The sequence below is a fragment of the Hippocampus comes genome, unplaced genomic scaffold, assembly GCF_001891065.2.
Source record: "Hippocampus comes isolate QL1 unplaced genomic scaffold, H_comes_QL1_v1.1 scaffold59, whole genome shotgun sequence".
Taxonomy (NCBI): Eukaryota; Metazoa; Chordata; class Actinopteri; order Syngnathiformes; family Syngnathidae; genus Hippocampus; species Hippocampus comes.
Window position 1 is genome coordinate 629,557 of NW_017805406.1, and position 10,956 is coordinate 640,512.

Here is a 10,956-nt window from a genome sequence, read left to right on the forward strand (position 1 = left end):
ATCTGAAGGAAGTCAGTGAGCAAAAGAAAAAAAAAAAATCAATAAATATGACCGAGCAATTAAAACTTTACCTGCACTCTTAAGAATTCAGTAAAATGAAAAAGAACTCAACACAAACACATGCTTCATAAAACCTTGGAAAAATCCTTTTGCTTTTTCGCCTTTTTTTTTTTTTTTTTACCTGTGGAGTAAAATTCTATCAGTGCAATAATTTAAAATCTGGACACATACTTGTCAAACCATCTTTGCATAACATCATCGCCGTATTGCACTACACCGCGTGCGCGTCTTACACTCTCTCTTGCACACGTACGTACGCACACCACCCATTACACATCGCAACCGATCGTGTGTGTTACAAAGGAGATATTTTCTCATATAGTATCATCTACATTTCATATTTGAAGTACCCTCGCACTTGCGCACACTCACACACATCTGCATTGTATCGACGTCACGTGTCCATTGGTTTCCAACTGACGACTCACAGGTCACATGTACTCGTGAGGTCTTCTTCACATTCAACATATCTGTTGTAGCTTTTCGCTGAGTGATTAAATTCCACAAATCAAACTCCAAATTCAAACAAAGGAACCAATGGAACGTGTTTGGAGAGATATATATATATATATATATTTTTTTTTTGTACAGACTATAGTCCTGATAGAAATCGTCATAAAAAAGATATATGTGTATATATTTATATTTGTATATATATATATAGACCATTTATTTGTGACTTAGCTTTAATATGTACGGTCACAAGAGGGGAGAAAGCAGAGTAGAATCGGAAGCAAGAGAGTAAAAGAAGACCTGTGCCTCCCACATACGCAAACACCGTGACGTCATGGCTTTTAGGACAGCCACTGGGAAACAGTGTGGATGTCTGTGGCTGAAAGGGCTTCGGTTCGGAAGAGTGATGGGTGCGTTCAAGCTCTGCTGTTTGTGCCCAGAGAGTGATAACATTCATCCAGGTTTGTGACCACACAAAGGTCAGAACAGACGACGCCTCTTGCCCGAGGGCTCTGCTAGCTTACAGCTGAGGTTACAATTCGTGTTAGCGGACGTGCGTGGGCGTGTGTGCGCAGAAGGAGGCTAAACGTGTGTGTCGATACTTTCTGCTCTGCTCACAAGTGACCGTGTCTCTCTTCTTTCATCACGAGACATGCTTCAAAACTCACTCACACTCTCCTTAACTTGCCTTTTTAAAGGATTTTTTTCCCGCCCCCGTACAGCTTTCTTTGTTATCCTGTCATTCTATTGTCTTTGAGGATGCATGCACAATGCATATTATTTTCTTTTTTTTTTTTTGTCCTTTTCTCATTATAATCGTTTCCACAGCCTTTAAATAATAGTGCCTTGTGATATTTGACGAGTGATCAGTCTTGGTCACTGGGGTTGTATTTGTCGAGTTCACTTCAGAACCAAGAAAAAAAACAAACACGGATTAGCCCATAGAAGACGTTTTTGGCCATGGGGGTCTCAGCAGCACACACTACTCATTTTTTGTCCTGAAACAAGGCAGAGTTGACTGGTGGACAGATAGTCAGCGGATGGTATACAAAAAATGGGGTAACCAAAGTCTTTTAGGGCACCTTCATGTCAGTTGTAGGCTTCAAACTACCTTGGGGTCCACCCATGTCACCCTGTACTACCTTTTTTTAAATCTCTGCTCAAACCTGATGTCTTGTTTACCTCCAGACTGTTTTCGCGACAGATGAGATATGCATCAGTTCACACTTGACACCAAAACGCATCCGGAATACGCCGGAACTCATCCCATTGATTCGACTCCTTTGGATGTGAGGACATTTTCGCTCTGCTAGATGTCGAGGAACAAAAGCTGAGGTGTGTTCCTCGTCATCGCCACACATTCATTCTGACACCAACTCTCTCCCAGACATCTTGTGTCCCCGGTTTGGGGGGTGAAATGGCTTTTTAGTGCCAGGTGTGAACGTGGCCTCAGTCTCTGCCTCATGGAAGTGGAATACTAATTAAGTCTGTTTCAGTCTAATTACACAACAGTGTGTGTGTCCGTCTCGTTTTTTTTTTTCTCACGTCGTCACTTCCTGTTTTTGTTATCTGTCTTCTTCAGTGAAGCTTCTCTGGAGGACGGCCCAGGAGGCGCGGCCGGCTCGGCGGTGAAGGGTGGCGTGAGTTGGTCGATGATATGCGGGGCAGGGAGGGCATCACAGCCTCTCCCGGGTGGGAATCCAAATATAAGGCCCTGATTGCTCCTCGATCACTGTCTTTACTTTGTGATAGACCTCTTCAAAGCTATCTCCTTCGACAACAGCTGCAGGACAAGGAAAGAGAAGGCAAACCAAAAGATGTTCAAGACCTGAAACCAAGTGCGGATGCGATTGGATTGCGGTAGGTGTGCGGCCTCATTTATATTCCTCCGACTGCTGGTATTTGCCCCGAAAATGTCTCCGAAATGTCAAAACATGCTGAGGCCTCTCAAAAGTCAAGCGCCAAAAATGTAAATGTGACGTTCATTCTCGTAAAAGGTGCATGTCTTAACATTGGTTGGTAGAGTTAAAAAAAACAACAACAACAGCAACAAATTACTGCCATCTGGAGTGATCAAATACGCGTGTGCAATGAACTGGAAATATGTACTCAAATCTGTATCGAAAGTCTCTCTTGCATTAAATGGAGCAATTGCGACTAAAAGTGCAGTGGGGTGCAAATGCAGATGCTTGAGCTGACGTTCACCATCTGGTGTTGCCAGAACCCAAATTCACTGCTTAGCATGAAAGTCACGTGCAGGCATACAACTTTGCACCTTCCTTTTTTGTTTTGACAGGTGCCCACGTTCGAGTGCAGTTTTTCGTGAGCATTCGTTTGCTTTGAGCAAATTCCTGTCCATATTTTTTTGGACTGTTAGCCATTTTGCCACAAATTTTTCTTTTTTTAAATTTTTTTTAAGTTGATGTCCTTACCTTTTATTGTGGACTCGGTTATTATTGTGATTGTGAAAAACGCAAAGTTACCACTCCATGCTATACGTGGCTACTGTATAATTAGCCGGCAAAACTGTTAGCGCTCTTTTTGTTCTCGTCAGTTATGATTCAAGCGTGCAACCACCTGTTCCTGTTGGCAGCCAATATAAGCTGTGTATTTTAGTCTTCCGCAGTATTCTGCTCTTACCGGAGAAACACTCGAGGAAATCTTGTTCTAGTTTGAGGGCTCGGTCCATTCCTTTCCTGGCCTGCTCCTCGGTCAGGCGAGTGTTAATCTCTCTGTCCGCACAAACCCAAAAAAAAGGATCTGTTGCAGTACTTCATTTCAACACGCATGTCATCGAATTTGAAGTTGAAGTGTACGTACAGAACATTCTCCAGTGACTTAGGCCGGACGAAGATGGCAATAGGATGAAGCTGAGCAGCTTGTAGTCGTCGGACAGCGTTGGCCGACACGTCCAGAATGCAGTGTTTCCCTTGCTGCGTGCACAAATGAGCCGCTTTGTAACTTCAACCCCGTTTCCAACTGCATGTGAGTTTTTTTCTAAAGCTAAAAAATATCAACCATTGCTCAAGACCAGGCGTTTCAAACTCATTTTTGTCTCGAGCTACATTTCTGTGACCGTTTCCTTTGGAGACCGTTATGACTGGAAGCATTTAAAGAACAGTTGATCCAACTATTGTTTAAGTTACTGTCATGAGGGGTTTGGTAACAAGAAAATGCTTACACCACAGTATCTCTCTGATTTATTACATACAACCATTTTACATTTTGGTAGTGATTTTAGCTAGCATCATGGAAGTTGACAAGTTTGATTTGCTTTTGCGGGCCACATGAAATGATGTGGCGGGCCAGATCTGGCCTCCGGGCCTTGAGTTTGACACCTGTGCTCTAGACATTATATTTCCCGGACAATTAAAAGCACGTTTTTCACATTTACCGGATGACCAAAAGTCAAGATTTTTGTAGGAGTGTGTGAAAATTAAGTTTCAGTATCCTGGTCAATATTCTTGCTTTTTTTTTTTTTTTTGCACGCACCTGTTCAGCCACCTCGCGGACACTCTGGACACTGGTGCCGTACAGATGACTGTTATACTGGCCCGCTTCGATGAAGCGATGGCTCTGGATGTCCTTCTCCATCTGTTCCCTTGACGACACAAAGTGGTAGTCCCGCCCATCCACTTCGTACTCCCGTTTGGGACGCGTGGTGTCTGTTCATACGGCAAAAACGTTCTTCAACCTGGCGCATCGGCCCAATGGCGAAAGGAGAGCAAATACATCTCCCGGAGGAAAGACTCGCCTCGAAAAAAAGGCTGCGAGTGGCGTTGCAGCCCTGTGTCGGTGATTTGATTGACAGCGCCATTACTTACGTGGGACACACGAGCCAAACTTGTCAGGGAACTCGGACAATAGGTCATCGTTTATCCTGTCCTTCACAGGTCCCAGGATGATGATGGGCCTCGCATAGTGAACTAATGAAGTAAGAAGAGAGCGTGGACATTCAGCATGCATAGGAAATGACAACGATTCAAAAAGTCCACTTGGACGTCACGGATTTGACCGCCTTACCTTCCACTTGGGTGACGGTCTCATAACTGTGCGATGTTTTATCTCTCCCTGGTGACAGATCAGGGAAGCAATCAGCCAGATTTCTTTTTGCCATGGTCATACGACATTCAGGCTTGTGTTGGCATTTGTGAGCTCGTTTGTGTCGAAGTGTGTGACGGACGAGAAAAGAATCGGATTTCTTTATGATGAACCAACGTGGGAAAGACGGAGGAGGTGATTATGATCGCGCAGTCCAAGGTTTTCTTATGAGAATTAAATAGTACATGAACAGAGCTATTATATTAGCGAGCAGTACAGCGCTTTGTGTCTTGGTAGTATGTGACGTCCCAAATCCCGCTCTCGTGTTGCAAATGTATCGACGAGGAAGCCTGCTAATTACCTTGCGTTCCCATCGTGTCCCGACCGTGATCCTATGAGGACAACAATCAAGATTGACACGCTAAAATGAAAAACAATCCAAGCGGGCTAGTCTGGAATAATGAGCTTTCTGAACCTACCCTCTCTTTGGTGTTGACACGTGACCACTCTTTTCTTTCCACCCTGGGCACGGAAGCATATGAAAAGCAAAATGAAAAGCAGGAATTGAGGAGGGAGGGCCTGTGCATTCTGAGAGACAGCGTGTGTGTCTGACCTGTGTTTGCTGGGAATGAAGCCAACCTCCTCAGCCTCGTTCTGGGGGCTGACCTTGCGCGCCTGCCACCATTCCTCGTCCCCGCAGTCCAACACATGGAGAACGTCCCCAAACCTGAAGCCAAGCGCCTGGCTGAGGAAGCCGCAGTCCGCCGTCTTGTCGTAGTCGAACAGAGCCCTTGGAAAATACAATCGTCGTATCGATTCCACATCTCGACGTTGGCCATCGCAATTGCATTACTGGACACTATTAAACCTTTTATGAGTCACTTCCATCCATTTTCTGATCTGCTTCTCCTCACAAGGGTCACGGGCTTGCTGGAGCTTACTGCCCGGCGGGGAACACCCAGGCCGATCGAAGGGCACACATAGACGAACGACCACTCGCGCTCAGAATCACAGCTCGGGACAATTTAGAGTGTTCCATTAATCTTCCATGCATGTTTTTGGAATGTGGGAGGAAACCTGAGCACCCGGAGAAAACCCGCGCAGGCACGGGGAGAACATGCAAACTCCGTGCCGCACTTATGAGTCACTTAGAAGTCGAAATTGAAAATTTTCACTCAAGCAACGCCATTTTTTTTTTTGAAGACAATCATGCCCTGATCGCTGTTTTTTTCCCCCCCAGCACATTGTAGCCCTTAATCACAATCCCATCCTGGGGTTTTTAAGGCTTACAATAATGACCTGCACTCCACTGATAAAATGGTTCCTCCCAAAGGCAATCAAATGATCAGAATCAGTATATGATTATACTGCCCACACCCTTTTGTAAATCTATGTTTAGTCTGGATTTCGTCTCAAAACTGAAGATATTTGGACGACTGGGCTTCAGCTATGCATTGTATCAATTCTGATGACCGAAGGGGCCATTTTCTTCTTGGCCACGACGGATTCACACACGTACCTGATGTAGAAGCCCCTCTTTGGATTGCTTCGTAGCGTGGTCGTCCCGGAGCCCATGCTGCTGTTCATCAACTGCTCCCTCAAGTCGTGGATCTTGGCCTCAAAACGACTGTACTCTGATTGGGGAGCGCAAACCCTATTTTAGATTCTTGAAAGAAACCTTGTTGACGTGTTGCGGTTTCGGGGCTTTACCGTCTGGTCTATACTGAGCGATGATGGTCACCGTCTGGCCAAGCGCCTGGCTGAGGAAGCCGCAGTCCGCCGTCTTGTCGTAGTCGAACAGAGCCCTTGGAAAATACAATCGTCGTATCGATTCCACATCTCGACGTTGGCCATCGCAATTGCATTACTGGACACTATTAAACCTTTTATGAGTCACTTCCATCCATTTTCTGATCTGCTTCTCCTCACAAGGGTCACGGGCTTGCTGGAGCTTACTGCCCGGCGGGGAACACCCAGGCCGATCGAAGGGCACACATAGACGAACGACCACTCGCGCTCAGAATCACAGCTCGGGACAATTTAGAGTGTTCCATTAATCTTCCATGCATGTTTTTGGAATGTGGGAGGAAACCTGAGCACCCGGAGAAAACCCGCGCAGGCACGGGGAGAACATGCAAACTCCGTGCCGCACTTATGAGTCACTTAGAAGTCGAAATTGAAAATTTTCACTGAAGCAGCGCCATTTTTTTTTTGAAGACAATCATGCCCTGATCGCTGTTTTTTTCCCCCCCAGCACATTGTAGCCCTTAATCACAATCCCATCCTGGGGTTTTTAAGGCTTACAATAATGACCTGCACTCCACTGATAAAATGGTTCCTCCCAAAGGCAATCAAATGATCAGAATCAGTATATGATTATACTGCCCACACCCTTTTGTAAATCTATGTTTAGTCTGGATTTCGTCTCAAAACTGAAGATATTTGGACGACTGGGCTTCAGCTATGCATTGTATCAATTCTGATGACCGAAGGGGCCATTTTCTTCTTGGCCACGACGGATTCACACACGTACCTGATGTAGAAGCCCCTCTTTGGATTGCTTCGTAGCGTGGTCGTCCCGGAGCCCATGCTGCTGTTCATCAACTGCTCCCTCAAGTCGTGGATCTTGGCCTCAAAACGACTGTACTCTGATTGGGGAGCGCAAACCCTATTTTAGATTCTTGAAAGAAACCTTGTTGACGTGTTGCGGTTTCGGGGCTTTACCGTCTGGTCTATACTGAGCGATGATGGTCACCGTCTGGCCGGCGTTCTTCAGAGCCGCAGCCGCCTGCTCATGCGTGGCCATTCGCAGGTCCACGCCGTTCACCTGACAAACGTCGACACGGATGGGACGTTAGCGGCTACGCGCTTAAAAAAAGGCCGAGGGAGTATTTGTCGGCGAGCCGCCGAGCGCGTCTTTACACTGAGGATCTGATCGCCCTTGTGAAGCTCTCCGCTGAGGTCGGCTGGCCCTCCTGCCAGGATGAAAGAGATAAAAATCCCCTCTCCATCTTCTCCCCCGACGATATTGAATCCGAGACCCGTGGAGCCTCGGTGAATGAGAACCCGGCGAGGTTCTCTGGAAAAGGAGAGGAAAACCCGAGGGGAGTGCTACAAACCTGTCAATGGGGCTCAAGTGACATTTCTCACCTGGGGATGTCGTCGTCTCCCATCAGGCCGTGTAGAACAGGTGAAAAGCGACTAGGTGAGGTGGGAGTGAGGGCTTGCGGGTAATCGGAGCCAAGGTAGTTGGGGTGGCTGAGTTCAGTATCCATGTGGGAATATGCTAGGAAATAGACATTAGAAAGTTAGAGTTCATCGGGCACCGATAACTGACTCCGCCTTTATTAGCCGTGGCAAGTCGAGAACTGGTGCATCCCTAATACAAAGCCTGGAGCCTTTCGACCTCATCTTTGAATTCTCGCACGGCGCCCACATTTATCTTCAGTCATTTCAGAAAAGTGCTATGTCCCTGCGCCTCTATTTTTAACTGTTCTTCTAAATTTGGTTCTCTCCGTGGGTGTATAGTATTGGAGGCACATTCGCCAAAAGCTTGGACAGTATGGCAAACAGTTTTTGCCGCCTTATATCAACCACGCTGACCTCCTGTCCCGTCTTCTTTGCATTCCCGGCGTTCCTTTTTGAGACAGACTTACTGTTGGTGAGATCGGGAGGGTTATAGGAGTTGGTCAGAAACAGATTGTTGGGCTTGGCCACCCTGAGGTACACCACCTCGGCTGTGTTCTTCAGTGCCCCCACCGCATCTTCATGCATGACGTCTTCCAGACAGACGTTATTTACCTATTAACGGTTGAGCATAAAGAAACAGGAGAGTGCAATCAATCACGCCGCGAGAGATCGCGTGAACGAGACGAGGCCTCTGAGCACAAAATAATAAAAGCAACACATCGGCACGATCAGATCCTCCCGGAAAGCAGAGGGAACAATACGAAGTTCATTTTTCATTGCTAAAACAACATCATTACACATGATACACTCAACAAACCTTCCAAGTCAGAAGTCAGCTGCTATTGTGTCTACTGTCCAGCAGGTGGCGGTAACGTTCTGACATTACATCCCACTCATTTATTGACAGTTATGAATATACTGTATGTGTGTGGCTATGTGACGCTCGGTTAAATGGGAGACAAAGGGTCTTTGTGGGGGGGCTTGAGGGGCGGGGGGGGGGGGGGAAAGGGGATTCAAGGGCCCGTGACTGACAGGAGCCCTGGAAAATGCTATTTTGATATCGTGGTGAGTGGCAATATCATAAAAGAGTGACTGACCGCCAAGATCTTATCCCCGATCTGCAGGCGTCCATCTTTGTGTGCTGCTCCACCTTCGATGATTTTGGTGACATAGATGCTGTTATCTCCTGGTATGTGCTGGTTTCCAACTCCTCCGGCAATACTGAAACCTAGCCCTTAAAAGGGCACATCCAACCAAAAGGGAACGGGTCAATACCTCCAAAAATGTTCTCAAGCCAGAGAGTACATTGTAGCCGTGATGAGAGCATCCTTCAAGCCATGAAAATGTGTCTTGGATCCACAGTTTTGACGTACCTTTTGGCCCTTTGATAAGTTTGAGCTCAGTGATCTGGGGTGGGTTGTGTGGGGGGGTTGTGGGGGGGGGTGGGGGGGGGGCGGTAAAGGTGATTCAAGGGCCCGTGACTGACAGGAGCCCTGGAAAATGCTATTTTGATATCGTGGTGAGTGGCAATATCATAAAAGAGTGACTGACCGCCAAGATCTTATCCCCGATCTGCAGGCGTCCATCTTTGTGTGCTGCTCCACCTTCGATGATTTTGGTGACATAGATGCTGTTATCTCCTGGTATGTGCTGGTTTCCAACTCCTCCGGCAATACTGAAACCTAGCCCTTAAAAGGGCACATCCAACCAAAAGGGAACGGGTCAATACCTCCAAAAATGTTCTCAAGCCAGAGAGTACATTGTAGCCGTGATGAGAGCATCCTTCAAGCCATGAAAATGTGTCTTGGATCCACAGTTTTGACGTACCTTTTGGCCCTTTGATAAGTTTGAGCTCAGTGATCTTCTCCGCCGCAGGTTTCCGACGGAGAACGTAGAGGCGGACGATAGCACCTGCTTCCTTCAGAGCCTCCACAGCCTGGCTGTGTGTCACCTCTCTTACGTCAACGTCATTCACAAAGAGGATGCAGTCGTTCACACTACCGAAGGAAAGCGAGAAGGGAACAAAAACGTTGCGGTGGTCCAAAAAGGTATCCATCCATCCATTCATCCATCCACGTACAATACTTCTACCATCTTTCAAAAACAATGTCGAAAAATGAATGGCAGCCCAAAAACGTTTGGGAATGATGAGCGTTATCGTGGGTCTTCCTATCTGCACTCGGCACGTCGTGTTTTTAATTCATTCTCTATTTTAGAATGTTCACAGTACTTTTCCCAAGAGACTAAATAGTTGGCTTATCGCTATTTCCATTTGCATGTGCTTGAAATTGATTTCATGGCCATTTCAATTATAGCGGGCTCAATTTTGTAAGATTCTGTGCTGAGGGCTGCGGAAAGTTTCGGGCATGGCTCTCGAGGGTTGTTAAACGCTGCATTCCAGGAAACGGAACTTTTTCGTCTTTGACTGAGAAAAGTGCTTTGGAACCCCAGTTGTTGCAAATCGATGTAACCTGAGTCTTTTCTTTTTATTTAACGATTTGAATTTATTGCGATTTGAAAGCTCAACGCTCAGCCGGCTAACTCATCTTTCTATTGCGCTGTGTCCTTGGATGCATTCATGCCCCCGTAAGTTGTGTTTATTTTGTAAAGCCCCCAAGTGTGTTACCTTAGACGTCCGTCCTGAGCCGCTGCTCCTCCAGGTATGATTTTTGTGATGAAGATGCTCGGGTCGTCACCCACGTGAGGATTGTCGGTTCCCCCTGCTATGCTGAAGCCCAGGCCTGAGTTCCCCTACAGTAGCAATTACAAGTAAGGAGAAAAAAAAAAAAACAACACAGTGAATAATTCTTCATAATGTGCATTTTCCATCAACTAAAATCAATTTAATTGATCTGTTGACTATCCAGTACTAACTGTGCTTCTAATGTTCTTAGTTTTGTCTATTTAATCTTGTATTTTGTTTTGCACTTTTAACTACTGATAAGGACACGACAAAGGCTTCAGTTTTTAGATTCCAACCGAATTGTGCAAAACGATCAAAGCAATCATGCTGAGTCAAGATCCGGCCGGGCGAGATTATAAATTTGTTATACTTACTCTCTCCAGTGTGATTTCCTCATATTCGATTTCCCCTTCTGTGCCATTCACCTGCCAGAATATAAATGAGTTAATTGACTGTCGAAAGAGAATAAGATCCAAAATCATTTCTAAAATTAGTCATCTTAATAAAAAAAAAAAAAAAAAAAAAAAAAA

At 46.0% G+C, this 10,956-nt stretch overlaps 1 protein-coding gene and 1 long non-coding RNA gene across 2 annotated transcripts in view; one reads left to right on the forward strand and one right to left on the reverse strand.

The window, feature by feature from the left end:
* Positions 1 to 540: 540 nt before the first annotated feature.
* The window catches only part of dlg4a (discs, large homolog 4a (Drosophila)), a 17,109-nt gene continuing 6,693 nt past the window's right edge, over positions 541 to 10,956 (reverse strand). The window contains exons 3-20 of the mRNA XM_019873545.1: positions 10,801 to 10,851; positions 10,370 to 10,494; positions 9,571 to 9,740; positions 9,295 to 9,431; positions 8,211 to 8,355; positions 7,705 to 7,840; positions 7,477 to 7,633; positions 7,279 to 7,381; positions 7,088 to 7,202; positions 5,168 to 5,344; positions 5,034 to 5,076; positions 4,916 to 4,946; positions 4,537 to 4,584; positions 4,338 to 4,439; positions 4,006 to 4,178; positions 3,334 to 3,446; positions 3,154 to 3,245; positions 541 to 2,296 (exon numbers count right to left, since the gene is read on the reverse strand). Coding sequence (XP_019729104.1) covers positions 2,190 to 2,296; positions 3,154 to 3,245; positions 3,334 to 3,446; positions 4,006 to 4,178; positions 4,338 to 4,439; positions 4,537 to 4,584; positions 4,916 to 4,946; positions 5,034 to 5,076; positions 5,168 to 5,344; positions 7,088 to 7,202; positions 7,279 to 7,381; positions 7,477 to 7,633; positions 7,705 to 7,840; positions 8,211 to 8,355; positions 9,295 to 9,431; positions 9,571 to 9,740; positions 10,370 to 10,494; positions 10,801 to 10,851 — 2,025 coding nt within the window. The 3' untranslated portion in view covers positions 541 to 2,189. The remainder of the gene's footprint in view (positions 2,297 to 3,153; positions 3,246 to 3,333; positions 3,447 to 4,005; positions 4,179 to 4,337; positions 4,440 to 4,536; positions 4,585 to 4,915; positions 4,947 to 5,033; positions 5,077 to 5,167; positions 5,345 to 7,087; positions 7,203 to 7,278; positions 7,382 to 7,476; positions 7,634 to 7,704; positions 7,841 to 8,210; positions 8,356 to 9,294; positions 9,432 to 9,570; positions 9,741 to 10,369; positions 10,495 to 10,800; positions 10,852 to 10,956) is intronic.
* LOC109517979 (uncharacterized) overlaps positions 10,426 to 10,956 on the forward strand; it is an 8,494-nt gene continuing 7,963 nt past the window's right edge. Inside the window, exon 1 of the long non-coding RNA XR_002168640.1 lies at positions 10,426 to 10,512. This is a non-coding gene — a long non-coding RNA (uncharacterized LOC109517979). The remainder of the gene's footprint in view (positions 10,513 to 10,956) is intronic.